This window comes from Harpia harpyja, chromosome 1, assembly GCF_026419915.1.
Source record: "Harpia harpyja isolate bHarHar1 chromosome 1, bHarHar1 primary haplotype, whole genome shotgun sequence".
Taxonomy (NCBI): domain Eukaryota; kingdom Metazoa; phylum Chordata; class Aves; order Accipitriformes; family Accipitridae; genus Harpia; species Harpia harpyja.
Window position 1 is genome coordinate 10,772,418 of NC_068940.1, and position 17,443 is coordinate 10,789,860.

Genomic DNA, 17,443 nt, shown 5'->3' on the forward strand with positions numbered 1-17,443 from the left:
GCCAACCTCCACGCTATAAGCTGAGCATACCAGGAAAGCACCAGAAAGGCATTTCTGATACGCAGCACAGCATTTATTCCATACTAAACATTCTGTAACTCAGACAACATCTTGTCAACAGCAAGCAGCAGATGTTTGCTTTTGTCTGGACTTGGAATAAAGGTGCCTGTAGGGAGTTGTTATTAAACTCTACACGTGTTGCACTTTGATTACTATTTTTAAGAGAATCTGATTATATGATAATCAGAAGGTGAAAGGATAGTCTGCATATTACACAGGACTAATAGCTTTGGCAAGGCTAATAATTAGTATAAAAACATGGCCTGCCCTGTCTTTCACTCTGTGCCTGCAGCCTGCTCATCTCTTCACATATTGTGCCTGTCTTGCAAAGCGTGCTATATTTTTGAAGGTGTTGTTTTCCAGTTAATTCTGCCTTATTATTGCAGGCTAATGGCTTCTGGTGACATACTTCAACAGCTCCACCTTCCCCCAAGGATGCCAAACATTTTATTAGTAGTATTTGCATTATTTTTTTATCTGTCATCTCTATGACTTTTGACCTCCTAATTGCAGATCCTCGGTTAGCAATAAGTAATTGCAGGTTGAACAAGATGCATGTTGTCTTCTTCTCGGTAGTTATTTTCTTGAAGAAATTTGTTCTTGCTAATTGTATGGTTAAAGTCAGCTCAACCCAGGTCAGTAACTCAGAGCCTTCTCCCTAGGTTGACTGCTCCAAGACACCTCAGCCGATAGAAATTCACATCAAATGCCTGAGGGGAGTCAAAGATAAGGTCCCTAAAGGCCACTACACCCTCAAAGTTTCTGTTCTCAGCCGCTTAGGTGGTGTCTCACTGGAGTGGCCCAAAGAGAAGGAGCAGCCTCAGGCCAGGACAACGCTGCCTGTTAGTCATGATGGAAACTTTTACAACACTGAAATCTACTTCGGACAAAGTATCCAGACAGTAAGCAACACTTCTTAAATATGCTGTCTTTGCTTTGAAAGTTAAAACACATCCGCTCTTTCTCCTTCAGGCTTATATATTTAATGCATTCCATCATGTTCATAATTTATTTAATAATTTAAGGTGCAATTTAGGAAGGTGCAATTTTTTTTCCCCTAGGTTAACCCTCATCACTCACTCTAAAAGTGCCAAATATACACTACATCATATAGTGTTGTCAGCTAATTTTAAATTTTACTTTTATTCTCTCTTATCTATGCAGCTTGTCAGCTATGTAATTTGATTTCTGTAAAGTAGCTTTAGAATAATAAATGAACGAGTGGGTGTATATAAACACATGAATGCCCAAATCCTTCTGTGAGTTTTTAGCTCCATTGACCCCCATTTGCCAAAAAAGCAGCATTTGGATTATTTTGGAAGGAGCCCAAACACTTGAGGCTCTATTCTGTCTTCTGCGACTGAGGCACACATATTTTCCTGCCTAAGCATGCTGTGTGTGGCAGGATTGTTGTGTGTCAGTTGCTCACTGTTGTAGCTAATGCCTAGTGCTGGTTGAAACATTGGTCTCGGATAAAGTCTCTGGCACGTGAAAGCTTCTTTACGGCTTGAAAAACAACCCCCATCACTCTCAGTGTGGGGTTTTTGTGTGTTATGAGGCATTGGTAGCATGAGGAGGAGAGTCTTTTCCGTTTTCAATTATTTATTTTGCAGTATGACCTGAATGGTAGATTTCCTCCTCCACCCCTTCCACTGTGTGAAGTGTTGCGTAGATACTGAACAGACAGTCAGTCCCTATCCCAAAGAGCTTTCAGGTAAAGCAACATTTATGTTTGGCACTGATGCTTTAAAGCAACGTTTATGTATGGCGCTGATTCTTTCAGTTACTTGCGGATAGGTCATTTCAGCTATTGGGTTTGTCATATATAAAGTGCTGCTAAGTCACGTTTTCTGCTTTTTAATTGTTTATCATCTGTAATAGATAATGAACAGCGTCTGTAAATACAGCTGTTGGTATGAAAAGAATCATGCATATAGAGAGGGAAATTGTGAATGTGACTGTCACGTGATGTTAAAACAAGTGCATGTATCTGTCGGAAGAATCACTGAGCTGGGATTCCTCCCTAGGCAGGATGCACACATTCTGCTTACTGCCTCAGACCAAGTACTGTCTTCTCGGGCTTCATTGGAAGGAGAAGACTATGGGCAGCACGACTGAACAACTCCAGAATGCCCTGCCTCCTTGCTTTCAGCATCGTGTTTCTCCTGGGTCTTGCCTGCTGCTTTTGCTCTTACCTGGGGAACGTCCCCAGCTCAAGACTGCATATATCTGTTCTCTGTACTAAACAAGAGCTAGTTCACATTGACCCATCTTCTGTCCAGCTGCTCCTCAATGCAAAGGAACTCCTAATGGGCATTTGTGAGGAGTACGTGCCAAGTCCACGTACTTTTCTTGCTGTTAGTCTCTACTGGGTTATGCGGACACCTCAGTAACTGCTTAGAGGTGGCTATTATGCTTCATCCAAAGGTCTGAGAGAAACCCCTGGTAGTTTTACCACTTTTCCAGAGTTTGCTTTGAAGTCCTCTTTGAGTCTCACAGAGGACATTTAATTACCACCTTCACCAGACTTCATTTTTAGCTTAGTTAACCAGGGTGCAGGTCTCAGGCAAGTCCACTTAAAATGCAGGACCAGGAGGAGAAGTTTGATTAAATGACCTTCAGGTGATTCCCTGTCTTCCTTACTGTATAATGGACAGCAAAAGCTTAACGTCATAATTTTAGAGAACATCCTCTGCCAGGTCGTTTTGAAGACGTAGGTGGTGTACCCTGAATGATTCTACCTTTCTCTTCTTCCACCCTGGTATTGGCCCACAACCTTAAGCTGTGTTTCAAAAGAACCCCTTAGGATCTGTGCTGAGATGAGGCAAATTTTAAGCTTCAGGTGGTTAGCATCTACTGCAAAACTTAGCATAAGTAGTGAGATCTTGGTGAGCTCCAGATGAGCATCTGTGTTTGAACACAATCTTACATACAGCACTGCTGCCCTGGGATGTATTACAGGGGGGGAAATACAAGTGCTCACAAATGAAGAATAAGCTTTTGTTCTCATTGGCCAGAATGATAGGAGTTCAGTGTAAACATGGTGAAAATGAAGACATGCATGCTTGATATTGAAGGAGAGCTTCATTTTAACTAATATATTGGAGAAATTGTTCCAGAACACTACATCCTTCCAAAAATAATAACCCTGTCATGTCGGCAAAGTTGGTGTCAGCATGGGTTACCTGCTGCGTACAGAAAGTGCTGGTCATGTAAGTTAGATCTGCCTCAGGGCTAGTCTGACTTGCGCACCCGACCTTTCAGAAATGTTTTTTGTTCATTAATCAATGTTCTTTGCTCCAGCTTTCCAGCTTCCCTTCTTTCCCCTCCTTCACCGTCCTCCTTTTTAGTTTGTCAACCTACCTCCCCCAATAACCTCTGACTACATATTAGACAGTGGCTCCTAATAGCCCCAGCTGAATTTTATTTGGCTTTCAGTAAGGCCAGACAGTCACACAAGTCACTTTTTTTCCTTAAATTATGCTGGACAAAACATGTATGAAAGCTTTGGATTGTGATAAAATGCAATTGCTGTTTCCAATGACTCTCTACAATTTTAGGAATAGCAACGAACAGCATGATCTGAAGGGCGCTTGTTTTAGACCCAGCATCTCAAGGATGTTTTCATATATTTAGTTTATGCAAGGGGACCTTAGACTTAGGTGGGTTTAGGTCTGTCTAGTTTAGGTGAAGCAAGAGCTATTTGGAAGCTTCACCTACATTATAACACAAACTGAATGTGAACTCAAGCTGAGATTCAAAAAATACAGTAGCTTAACTCTGGTGGTAAAGAAGCTTTGTTAAACTTTCAATATCCTCTTGCACTGCCTGATTTTTCTCAGGTCTAGAATGAAAGTTGAGTAAGGAGAGGATAGGAAAGGAGATGAGGTGCTTACTGTGCATCTAGTAAGGTAGTTATGCAATTAGATTGTCCTTGGCAGCGCCTGCACAGGTGTGACTGCATCATCTTTACACTAGACCAAGGATTTCACTAGTGTTATTTCCTTATTAGTGTCTCATGGTGGCTAAGATCCTGCTATAGATAAGACCTAAGTAAACATTTTTTGTTCAGAGTGTATTTAAAGCAGTGTCTTATTACTCCATAGAATCCATGTCCCGGTGTTAGCAAGTCCAGGTTACATTTTTCAGCTTAATGATGACTTGAAGAGCACAAATGTGTTGCGATATGCAAAAGTTTAATTTTGCTCAGGAAAAAAAATTGGGGTGTTTTTTGTCAGCTTTTCTTAAGTTCAGTAAACATTAAAATAGTTGTATGAAACAATTACAACAGTAAGAAGAAATCCTCGCTTTTCAGAGTCAAAATATTCATTGGCTTCAACGGAATAAAAATCAGAGTGTGGCTAAAATGCTTCTCTTTAAAAAAAAAAAAAAAAAAAAAAAAGAAGTTTTCAGTTATAACTTCAATTCTCAGGACCAAAATATTTTGTTGTACATCACAAGTTTCACCTATTAAGAGAAGGAACCTTTAAGGAAGATGTTCCTATTTCAAGTATTTGCAATAAATTATAAACTTTTCCGGAACACTCCTCCAGAAAAAAATATTGCCTATTAGGAAGCGATTTTTTATTCAGAAGGGGATGTTCAGATAAGAAATTTTCAGCTATTGTGAAGAGCACTATAAGCCAATGAGACTGCCTGCAAGTGACATTTAAAAAACATTAAGCTGTCCTGTCACCTGGGATGTCAGTCCAGCATTGTTGAGGAGAAGCAGGGACAATCATGTCAGTGGTGGGCTCCCCAAAATTCCAAAATTGGCATGTCAGCAAAAAAAATGTGAGCTCCAGAGGTATGTGAGCACTGGTGCTATGCATTTTGCCCAACTTACCTGGAACTCAGGTTAGCACTAAATCAGTTCATATGCATATAAAGCCACCATTGCTGACAGAACAGTTCACAGATCTGTGGATTTTTAAAGAGTATATCAACTGGTTAATATTTATGTATCAGCGTGGCAAGGTACTAGCAATATTGTAACAGTAGCTGGGGTACCATTTTGTTTTACTTCAGGGAAATTCAATATGAATAAAACAGCAACTTTTCAAACATGACATTTAATCCACGCATGTAAATCATACCAGGAGATCTATTATTCATTATTAAAAGGGCACCATATTTTTATTACACTGAAAATGAAACACAAATGCTGTGAAAAATTTAGTGCCTTTTCCTGAAGTTTCAGGACACTTATCATGCAGTCATCTAGCAGGGGCTGACACTCATTTTAAAATATAGCTACAAAATTAATAAATTTGAACTCTTTTGCTTGGAAAAAGAGGATGTTCTGTTTCACTGAATGAGGTGGATTTATTTTTTATTTAAGGCTTCCTAAATACTTAAGGTGGCAAAGTACTTCGGTAATGTTCAAATTTGGAGTTAGATATATAACGAATAAAGTTCATATCTTTGTTGTTATTAGTCATTTCCAGCATTTTCTTCCCTGAAGTGTATTTTGAAAACTACATATATCAGAAACTGATTAACATGACCTAAGGTATTAATTCTTAAAATATGATGAAACAAACAGTTTCAAGGACCTTATTTTCTGTATGTCAGCAGCTGTCTAAGGACTGTGATGCTTTTAGTAATTACAAAACAAGGTATCATTAGGAAAAGTAGAGCACAAACTTCCCCCCCCCCCCCCCCCCCCCCCCATTTTATTCCTGAGCGAAATGCTGGCACAGATGAAGAACATTTAGCTCTAGGACACTTTATAGGACATAACATAAGAGTTTGATACACTATGAAAAAAGATAGGAAGTAATAATGCTTGGTAGTGCCAGAGGACTTTCAAAATGAGAGCCACTTAAATTTTCCCTGGATGCAATTATTTGTAGTTGGGATGATAAGGTGCTACGTGAACCTTTTGGTAAATGCAAGAACTAAGCTTAGACAGATGCTTGTATCTATTTGAAGACTGCAGGTTTGATGTTTTTCTTCACACAGCAGGAACACACACTTATTACTGCTTCTATTTTGTTTATCTGAGCTTGTTTGAGGTTTTGGTCTTCGATTGCTATTTGTTAAATGTCTTTTCGCAACAGCTCCTCAAAACACGTGTTTTCAGAGCAATTCTGTTCTGTGTCACACCCCTGTGCCGCCGTGCCATCCTGGGGACAGACCTCTGCGGTGTGCTGCGAGCAGCCCTCGGACTGGGCACTCTTTACACCACGGGGCCAAGGGTCCCACGCTGCTTGGACTAGCTGCTATTCCTTCAGTAGTGCTCTTCTCCCCAAATGGCCATGAGTCTTCTTCCTTGCTGTGGGCCCAGCAGAAGGTGTCATGGGGACCTCCTTTGGCCCAGTGCTGTGCTGTGCACAGATCCTGTTCCATCCACGAGCTGCGGCCAGGTAGTTTCTTTGGAGGCCCTTGCTGCCCATAGTTGGACTTTCCCAACATGGAAATCTCCATTTCCCACACTGTCTGAAGACTTGAAGGGATTCATTAAGTCTGGTGTGCTGACATTACAAAGCCTTTGCATATTAGAATCTATTGCACCTACCTTATTTAGCATTATGCAATTGATTTACATATGCAAAAGGTTACTACTTATCCCAGGTTTTGTTTTTGGTAATTAATTGGAGTTACTTTTCACATGTTGTCTAGTCATTGTGCTTCAGGGGAGGAGTCCTTGGAAACACCCACTGGACTGTACCGTGCATGCTCCTTCAGCTTAGACCAATGCATACTGCCCAAAGACCTCAGAAATGTGCCCTGTGTTATAATGCATCATATCTAATTAGGGTAAGGTATGTGGTCTGCGTCGGAAAATCTAGCAGACATATATTAAAAATTAGGAACGTCTAGGGACAGGCTTTTATTTTGGACCACTCCATGGCCTATTCCCTACCTAATGGGAAATTATATCTCTAAGAGCTTGACGTGAGCCACAGGATACAATAGTTGTACAAAAGTCATATATTATTCGGGGCAGATCAGCGGGAAGGCAGAGTGCAGCAGCCCCTGCCTGTATCCTTAGCTCCAAGTAAACTCCAAACAACAGATGACACCAAGAACAAAATAAATGCCCGTCCCAGCAAAAAAATGCTGTGAGTGGAAAAATGGAGCAATTCCATGACTCACCAGATCTGAGAGTCTGGAACTGTGAAAAGGGGCTTAAGCTGTGTTTTGGTCTGTATCTGCAAGTCGTGGGAGCCAGCAAAACACCCTCAGAAGACAGTTTTTTTTCCTTAAAGTATCTGGTCTTGAAGCATTTCACATTTAAATAGTTAGCTGTGAACTCGGGCTGAGCAGGTAGGTTGCAAAGCTGTACTATAGAAAGGGAAAGAGTACTTTGTGCCACAAAAGAACAGAAAGTGATCCTGTTAAAAATTGCATGTTTTAAGCAGAGCACACAAGGAAAAGGGGATTTGTTATCAGGAGTCAGCCTTCCTGTTTCTTTGCTGGAGGGACGATAGCTGAGCTCCTGGAAAGAGAGCAGAGCTTCCCTGGTGAAGGGAGCATTGCTGTGTCCCTGGCGGGGCTGAAGCTTATGGAGGAAGGGGATGCTGTGCTACGTGAGGCGTGATGGGGAATCTAGAAGAGCATCAGGAAACAGACCCGAGAAAGAGCAGCTGGTGGAGCAAAAAGGAGAGGAAAGCTGCCTGCTCCTGCACTGGAGCCCGGGGCAGGCAGAGCAGTGCTGCTGTGTGACTCAGCCCTGGGTGCCGAACGAGCCACCTCTTAGTGAGACTCCTTGGTTCCAAGTGGTTTCTGAGCAAATTACATGTCCTCTTGACACAAAAGAAACGAACTCTGCTGTTCTATGTCGGTGGCCCACGTTATCCCGGGAAACTCATGCTCTGACCGTGCTGGAATCAATCTCAGGAATAAATGAGTGAGACGGGAGTGGCAGGAGAAGAAACTGGGGTTCCTGCCTTCCTCTTACAAAGACAATTTCTCCCTTGCAAGATGAGGTCAGAATCCACCCAGGCCAGCGGTACATCACCAGAAATGCTTGGGGAGGCTAGAGCTGGCTGTACCATACATTACTACTCCCTGCTGGTCAAAGAACAGAAAAGAATTAGCAGCAGATGTGCCAGGACAATTAGCGACAGATGCAGAGGCTAAAGCTCACAGAATGCAAACATTATTTCCCTGTATTTGGGAAGATAAAAGGCCAGATTCTGGTCCTCTGGTGTAAAGTAGTTGTGCCACATGCAATGCTGCTGGAGTTAACTACGTCCTGAGTTATCTCTTCTAGAGGAAAGGGAGGCAGCGGGGAATCGCTGCTGCTCTGGTAGCGTAGGAGAGGGCAGGAGGTGTTTCCGTCAGAGCGCTTTGTATGGCTCTGGGAAGGTGTCGGGGTGCTTTGGCACAGTATGTCAGGAGAAATCCTGCTTACTGACACCTCTTCAGGACTGAGAATGGTGAATAGATTGCCTGCTTACAGATACTGCTGCCCGGCACTCTGTGTGGCTCATCCATGATCCTGAGCTCACATGCTGCATCACAACAGCTTCTGGTCCATGCTCCCCTGCAATTAGGGATGTTGGGGTACTGGGTTACAGGAAAGGTGGTGGTACTGCATAAAGGTCTAAGGAGATCTGCAAGCTGCAGGGAGAGGAGTCAGGGAGTTTTTTGACCTATATCGGGCTTGAAAGGTCTGTTCTCTTTTTCAGAAAAAAAAAAAAATATATGGAGAAATGAACGATAGTGTACTGCACGGGCCTCCTTTGATTTGTGTGTTATTTTGCATTCAGATACCTATTCAAAGACAGGCAGCGATGGAAAGCTGGGGAAGTAAGTTTCCAGCTACTCCAGGACATTCCGATGATAGATAGGACTTTTGGAAAACCCTAATAATGTGATATTTTATTTTTACCTCAGTCTGTGTTTCTATTCCCTCCCCTCTGGCCTTTTATAAATTTCAAAGTTAAACAAACACTTCCCAAGAATGCCCTTCCTTCTGCCTGTATGCTGGCCTCGCATGTAAACAGGGAGGGCTTCAAATCTGGTTGTGAAAGCTCCACCTTATTTTGGCAATAACAGCCTCGTCTCCAACACTATTCATTTTACACAGCGAAGTAATTTTTTAGTTGTTAATGAAATAGTTTGTTGGGAACTGCTTCCGATTTAAAAGGTTTTCTACCCATGCTTTACAACAGTGAGGTTCATTTGCTACGGTTTTCATAATCAGAAATGATGAGGGATAAGATAAATATTAATTTATATGGTGTTTTGCAAGACTCTTCTATATAATAAGTAAACATTGAATTACCTTTGCATATTCTAATTCACTTTAATCCATTTGAGTTGTACATGTTTAGTGGTCAAATTTTTGTTATGTGAATTAAGTAATGTAACTTTTGTCCTTTTTTTTCTAAATTGAAAGCATTTGAAGGTGCAGAGCAGAGACGCAAATGTTTATTTCTTCTCTGACAAGCTTAAAGCCCAAGAGTAAGTCAGACAAAAACACCAAAATCCTCACACCGGATCTGTTTATTGAAATATTCAAATAGAATTCATTCTCCCTCTAGAGTAAACGATTTCTTTGCTGAAATTATGGTGGCATATGGGGAAGTAAGATATATTACAATAAAACTGATATAAAACAGTTGAATTCAGAAATAGTGGCAAGAGATAATTTTAGTTCACTATGATTTAATTCAATTAAATGCAACACTGTTAACTGCAGACTAAGAAGAATTATTCGTGCCTGTGCAGGCACACACAAGCATTATTTATTCTCTGCTGCATCTCTCTTTGCAAAAGAAATTACAAGTAAAAAGTGGGTGCTGGATGCTTTCAGAGCACTGTAAAAGGCTATATACCTCCCAGACCTCAATGGAAATCTTACCTGAGCAAGGAGAAACAGTGAGTTAAGGTGTTAGAGAGTAGACCCATTAAACCACAGGAAGCCGTATTTACTTAGTATGCTCTCTTTGAACATCAAGTGTTGGTGCAGGCTTGCGGACTAACTTACCAAATAGTGCCTCAAAAGAGGTTGCTGCCAGCAGGGAAAATATAACTGCTGATTTTTTTTTTTTTTTTTTTTTTTCCTCTCTTTAGAAACAAAACAGTCCATCAAAACAAACTGGTCAGTTTGAGCTGCCTGTGCCTTGCCCATCCCAGATACTGCCCCGAGTCTTTTGTGAGAGTGAGCAATTACTGATTCCCCTCCTCTTCTAACCACCTGAGCTCTTCCCTGCCCTGTACCTGAGCATGACAGCCCAAACCCCACAGAGGCACGCAGGCACTCAAGGACCGTGGATTTCAGTTAGAGCTATGTGCCTAAATGCCTTTGTGCATCTATGCCTACGGGTCGTGCTGGCTGTGCCCCAAATCCCTGCTCTCAGGCTTGCTGCCTAGGAGGAGGCTAATGAAGGGCAGGTGGCACAACACCGAGCTCCCTCCCAGGGCTGTCTGACCCTGCGGCTGTGGGACAGCGAGCTGTGACGGAGATGCGTGTTCACTGTGGTGATGGGAATAGGTTTAGCATGGGCTGTTGAGGGGACCTGCCTTCTTTTTGAAACTCTCCTGCTTCAGCCTGGCTGTCCCTTCCTAAACAGCAGTTCTCCTGTATAAATCATGCTCCTGGTGGCTGTCAGGATGGAAATGAAAGCCCACAGGCACCTGCGTGAATGCTTGGCACGCCGGCATAGAGTAACAGGCAGAGACCTGGTCAGGATTTTTGTATGGATCCAACAGAAAGAAATTTCTTACTTGGTAGGTATGTTTTATTTGACTGTGTACGCTAAGATGTGTGACACTGTCCTACCTGGGTCAGACACCCAGTATTCATGCGTGAGGACTCCCAGAATGAATCTTACAGCCTCAGGCTTTGTAGCACACAGGTGTGTGACAAAATCCTTATTTTTCTTATTATGTGTTTCATCATTATGTGTTTGGATCACGGCATGGCTTAGGCATCCAGCTCCCGTAACTGTAAGCAAAGGGATGCCTCCAGTCCCAAAGAGTGAGTTTTCAATCTAGGTCCAGGATGGGAGCTTATAGCAGATGAAGAATAACTGTGAGCCGGAAACAAAGAAATGTATTTTTAATAGTCACAATTATCCTTATACTAACTGCTTGACCAGTGTCTGTTTGTAGGCAGGCTGGCAGAATAGATTGTACTGTGAAGTTATTCTAAAGAAAAGACTAAGTCTGGGAAACAAGGGAGAAGCCAAAAGGGATGTTGTGATACGGCAGTGATTTCAGCTGCTTATGCTTTGGGATTGTTCCATAATGCAGGTAATTGTCTTTGATCATAGCCTTGTAACCACCACCTTTAATTTGTAGCACAGAGGTTACTATCTAGCACCCAGCTAGCCAAATGAAATGTATGGCTTGATTAAGGATCTCTTTTGTCAGTAATTTGTGCCTAATGTTTTTAGCTTTCCCACGGGCTGTTATAGAAAATGGTAAATCTGGTTTAAATGAAACCTGATACTGTTAATGGTTTAATAGCAGCTGCCACAGGGTTATGGCATTTTTCAACAGATGCTTCTGTTTCATTTTAAGCCTACACTAAGTCTTAGAATATATTTACATAATTAATATAAAGTACACCTACATAATAATGACAATATTTATAGTTTTAAAAGATTTCCTTAAATGACTTCCTCTCTCTTGCCGTTATCTAATCACAATATATAACTTGGAACAGGAAGGCATGTTATTAAAATAATAATTTATATTCATCTCTTCAAAACAGTTATAGAATGCAGCACAACTATGAACATGTATCATCTCCTAACATAGCCGTTACTGGTATGGGTAAATCCCTTAGCTGCTTCAGAAAAAGAGAGAAAAAGCTTGCATGTACGTGAGTTGTGCTTATTATCTTGCCTACTGTTCAATCAGGAGTATAAAAAAGTGATGCTTGTATTTAAAAAATATCAGTCAAGAAAGAGCTGCATTGAGGTGTGTACTTATGCGTAGAAATATTTGAAGCAGTAAAGATTTGTGGCTGGTTATCAGCTGCAGAATGTCATCTGATTGAGGAAATCCCTACTAATTTGAAAAGACTTTGGCATTTTAGGCTTTTAATAGTGGGTGATCAGTTTGGATGGATGTCTTCTATTTGGAGGTCTTATTCCGAGTATCAAGAAGTACTGAGGGTATATCCTACAGGACGCTCAGAGTTAGAAGATACCCTTGAATATTGTGGCCTTCTACAAGTACATGCCAATTCACAGGGAGGAGAGGAGGAGAAAAGGCTCCTCTTTCTCTACCTTGGCTGGAAGGCAAGGTAAGGTTGAACCAGGAGTTTCTGCAAGGCAAATGTACCAAGGTATTTCCTGCTATGACCTTTGAGGACTGAAGTGGGAACAATAAAAGGTGGAAAACATTCAAATAACAGAACAATGTCTCTATTAGAGAAGCATCCAAGATAGTTTATTTAAGAGATAAGGCAGTCCCAGCTCTCTATAATCCAGGAGAATGTGTAGGAGCAGTGGAGAAGACGACGTTTTGCTGTGTGAGAGATGTAGCTGATGTATTTGTTCCCCTTGTCCCCAGGTGACTACTCTTCAAAGCTGTTAGCCAGGGTATGATAGTAGTCGCCTTCCATGTTCTAGTTTTTGTATGGTTTTTGTTTTATTTGCCCTTTTGAATGTATTAGAGCTGTTCAACAGGACCTGGGTCAGTCTCCACATTTATTAAAGAAAACAGTTAAAATAGTGGCATAGGACCAGATTTCTTTTTCTGTCTTTGTCCTGCTTCCTTCTCTACTCTCTTCTCCATGACCTTGCATTGCTTCGCACAGCAAACCTTATGGAGGGATTTACATAAATTCATTACTTCAGGGTGTTTCTTCACCCCTGATGTTCGAGTCTTTGCTATGGGGACACAAATGCTCCAGGGCCCTAAGGCATTGGTAACCCTCTTCCACAACTCTAAGCTGCTCAGAAGAATATCTCTAGCTGTCTTATGAAAAGTCTAAATAGTATTTGCCAGTCTTTGGTATGCTGAGAGTTTACTACCTCAAAATCCTTTGTGACCCTACCCTGAGGTTCACATACTTTGCAAGAAGAGTTCCTCTGCTTTAATTTGAAGGGGAAGGTTATTGTGTACCAATATCATTCCCAGAACTGGGCGGAGAAGAGTTTATGACTCAGCGAGGAGCAAGCCTGCAAGTGTTCTCACTGGGTATTTGGATGAACTCTCCAAAGCTGCTGCAAGAACCACCCAGTGGTGGATCTCAATAAGCCCTCACAGGGACACCTCAGATTCCCAAGCTGGTTTGTTACTCTGTCTTAAGTTTTCTAGTGGTAATGTTTTTCCACCACTGGTAAATAAAGACAGAAACTGAACACTTTCAGAAAGCCAAGGGAAAAAAAGAAATCACAAAATTAGCATGAAAAAGCCCACAGCATTTTCTGCTGTTGGAGTGGAAAATTGTTCAAATACATGAATTGGTGGAAAGAGTTGTTAATTGTTTTAGTGTGCAAAATTGGCTCAAAGGTATGAAGTTTGTAGAGCTTTATATGATAAAAGAAAGCTGGTTCCCTTGTGATGTTTTTGTAACCAATAAATCTTCTCTTTTCCTCCTTTGCTAGGTTCTACCACCTAGAAAAGCTGTGAAGCTAGGCATGGTGGTCCTCTTTGAACTCCTCCTTCTTCGTGGGGCCTGTACCTGGATTGATCGAGAAGTGGGATGGGGAGCTTTTCCCTTGTGTGACAACAATTTTAATGCTTTGGAAGGAAAATTTAAATGTCCCTTTCTCAGAGGCCATTATGACTCCAAAGTTGATCGATTCAAAAAAATTGAAAATTTTATTTCTCAAGACTTGGATCATTGGTTATGCAATCTCTACTTTCAGGTTTGTATTTCAAAAAATTAGGCCTGTTGGTTTAGTCACTGTTCCTCAGAACAGATTCCACTTTCCTTCTGTCAGCCTTAAAAACAATACCATCTTTCCAAAAAGCAGTTTGCCAACATACCCAGTAGGCATATAAAGAAAATTAAAATCACATGCATCTCCGACTTTATGTAAAATTAGTGGGATTTTTTTACAGCCAAATTTTAGGATTATTTCAAATATCTAAATATTGTTTGGGATGCTGAGTAACTGGATCAAAAAATTGGATCAAAAGTTGAAATTCTGAGTTTGAGCCTGCCACCAGTACATGTTAATTTCCTCCACAGCTTTAGTGAATCTCAGAGGTGCCTTCACATGGCTACAAAATAAATTAATGTTGTTTATGATACTGTTGCATTTGTATGTTTGAGACCCCCAGGGTCTGTTGTGGTAGGAACCCTACTTTTGAATAGTTTTTGGACATAATTCAGAAGTGACATTTTTTTATGTCTTTGGTGAAAATGGGCCTGAATTAAGAACTCGTCTTCAGTCAAAGCTTTGTTTCTGGACTTGCAAATTATGGGTGTTACTGTAACTGAGATATGCTCCCTTATTCAGAGTCTTAACAAGACCTCAAACTTATATCTCTTTTATAGTCAGGTCTGGCTCAGGAAAAAACACTTACCAAAAGAGATGAATTCTGAAAGCACCTTAATTTTAACATGTGAGTTTACTTAACAGAAAGTGTAGTTATTAATTTTCTTGCAGTGATGGTTTTCAGGCAATTTTTGGGGGGGGTCTACCAAGAGTAAAAGAAAGTGAAAATAACTTCAGAATCATGTAGAGATATAAGAATTTATACCAAAAATATACCAAAGATATGCTAGGAAAGAGAATGTCAGAAACAACATTAGTAGAGCTATGGTAAAAAAATAACAGAAAAGTCAAAATTGGTTGAAATGGTGGGGGGGACAGGGACCCGGACCCCAAAGCTGCAAAATTAGTCTTTCAACTCAATGTATAAGCTGGCATGATTTAATGATCCAGGGAATCTGTATTTTCCCCGATGATTCTGAATTTGGATTGTGAGTCACCCCCATTTACTGGGATGTCTGCTTTAGTCTGTAAGCATGGGGAAGATGTACATGGGAAACTGATATGAGAGAAAACTGTAGTAAATGGAATACAGAGAAACAAGAACTCCTAAAATCCTCATAGCAGCATCTTGGACTTCTAGGGTTCACAAATAGTGTACAAACAAGTATGTACTGGCTTTGTGGAATACTGAACTGCTTATGTTCTTTTTTTTTTTAATAGATAATTAAACTACCACAGGATTCAGATAAGCAAAATAAGTGTGATATGCACCTTCATCTCCCACCTGAGCTTCTCATGTATTCAAGCATTGCTGAAAAGAATGGTGTCTCGGAGAAGGTTGAACAATCTGGACCACAAGGTGATGGATTCAAACTTTCATGTTTATATTCAGGCTTTCGTTGGAGCAACCCATAGTTTCATTTCAATGTTGGCTAGTCATTATTGTTCTTGTTAAGCTAGATTTTCTTCACTCAGATATTGGTCCAACATGTGTTATGGCAGGAATACTGTGATTCTCTTTATTAATATTGCTTAACTTTGTTTTCAGTAATGAGCAATTTAAACTAGCCTCATTGCTGAGGATGAAACTTTCCATGCTGGCCTCTGCTTGAGGCTGAATAATGCTTGGAAAGTTGCAGCAATAACAGTTCAGCTGCTTATGACACCAAGCTTACAGGAAGAAAGAAAAAGGAAAATATACTTTTTTGTCTGATTATTTCTGGAAGAACTCTAGCACCTCCCTGGGCTAGAACAGGGACTTCAAATTTGGCAGAGAGATAGTTCTGGCATCAGAGGCATGCCTTATGCTATTCCTATGAAATTCCATTAAGATTCAATCAAGTGGTAACCCATAGGAAAGACAAATTATAATTTGCTTATGCACAGCAGACCTCCCTAGAAGCTTTTGTAAAAAAATAACTGAATGTTACTTTTAGACTGAGCATTCTCCCTGGCTTCTGTGAGTCTCCTGATGTAGCTACATTGAAGACATAATTGACAGTATTGCAATGGACTCGGAAATTGCTCCTCTTCTGTTAGAAATTCAAGAACGAGGAGAATGGCAGGATACTGCCATTGGTTTTTCTTTTTCAGCATGTGGGATCTGACTGCCATGGACAAAAGGAATTCTTTTTTGGTATGCAGACATTCCTATATTCCCTCTTGTTTGATGCACTGAAGGATGCAGCCAACCCACAAGTCGTAGTGCATGTGTGAATATTATGTGCAGATCTGAAACGGAGATTTAGTTCTTCAGGACAGACGTTCCTCTGGCATTTGAGAACAGTAGCAGTGATGCACGGTAGAAGACATGGGAGGTGAAAGAGGAGGATATTGGAAGGAAAGAAAGAAAGAGCAGATAAGCAATAATCATTTAGTGTGGCAAATGGGCAGCTCAGGTTGGAAGTGTAACACAGAAAGAGGCCAGCAGAAGTATTTTTTCAGACAGTGAGTGATCGTTTAGGAGATAAAGAAAATAAGCTTTGCCCTGTGACACTTTTAGACTAAGCAGCAACTGCACTGTGATCAAAAGGCTTTTATATAATCACCCTGATACCAGAAGCACAGAGGCGTAAACATACATTGTACTGAGGAGTAAGGTCCTTTTTGTTGCCATAAATCTTCTGCATTTCTGCTAAGGTGCTTCTAAATGCAGCACAAACCCATGAATAGCAGATCCAAGAGGTGGAGTTGCAGCCAATTTTTCTCAACAGTGAAGAGTTATGGACAAGCTCTTAATAGACAAGCTCTTAATAAATCAAACTTGTCCTTACTATTGTTTGGTCCTACTATCAGTCTTCACATGTATGTGGACACACACATACAGGCTGCAACTAAATAGGTCATGCTTCTGGAAACACATGGAAAAAACTCATGATACTCAGTTTGAGAAGTTCAGAAAGATGTATTTATAAGAACTGAGAAAGATCATTAGTGTATGTCCTATTTTGTGTGCAGACCTCTGAAACATGCTGATAAGCTGATCATGGAAGATCTGCAATTTCCATGCCAAACAGATTTGCACTAAAAAAATTTCTAAGAGTAATTTTTTATATTGTTTATATTTATTTATTTTTCTTGGAGCCTTCTTTAAAGATATTATTAGCTGCTAATATCCCCCATGGGTTTGTTTTTTAATGTATCTATGCAGTGCTACAGTATGCTGTTTCTGCTGGTGATATGTTGCTAAGAGATTTAATAATGGGTAAACAAACACAACATGTGGTAATCCATTTCAAATTAAAAGTTTATTAAACGCTAGCTTGATGACTTTCTGGCTATTTACAATTAAAGGAGCAAACCTTAGGGAACTGGAGATCACGTGGTGAAAATCACGACTTCAACATTTCCAACAGAAAAATGTGTTTATGATCTGTGGCAAGCTGTCGCACATTGATATGCTCTATAAATACTATATAATATCTGTTAAACCACCAAAAGCGGGGCAGGGGGTGGTGGTGGTGGGAAAGCTCTGTTAAAGGGACATTAAGGTTGAGACACAAACCAGAGAAAGAAAGCACAGT

General features: G+C 40.7%; 1 protein-coding gene across 1 annotated transcript in view; it reads left to right on the top strand.

The window, feature by feature from the left end:
• The window catches only part of LOC128152149 (uncharacterized), a 169,590-nt gene that overhangs the window by 45,721 nt on the left and 106,426 nt on the right, over positions 1-17,443 (top strand). Inside the window, exons 7-9 of the mRNA XM_052810223.1 lie at positions 723-962; positions 13,581-13,844; positions 15,141-15,279. Coding sequence (XP_052666183.1) covers positions 723-962; positions 13,581-13,844; positions 15,141-15,279 — 643 coding nt within the window. The remainder of the gene's footprint in view (positions 1-722; positions 963-13,580; positions 13,845-15,140; positions 15,280-17,443) is intronic.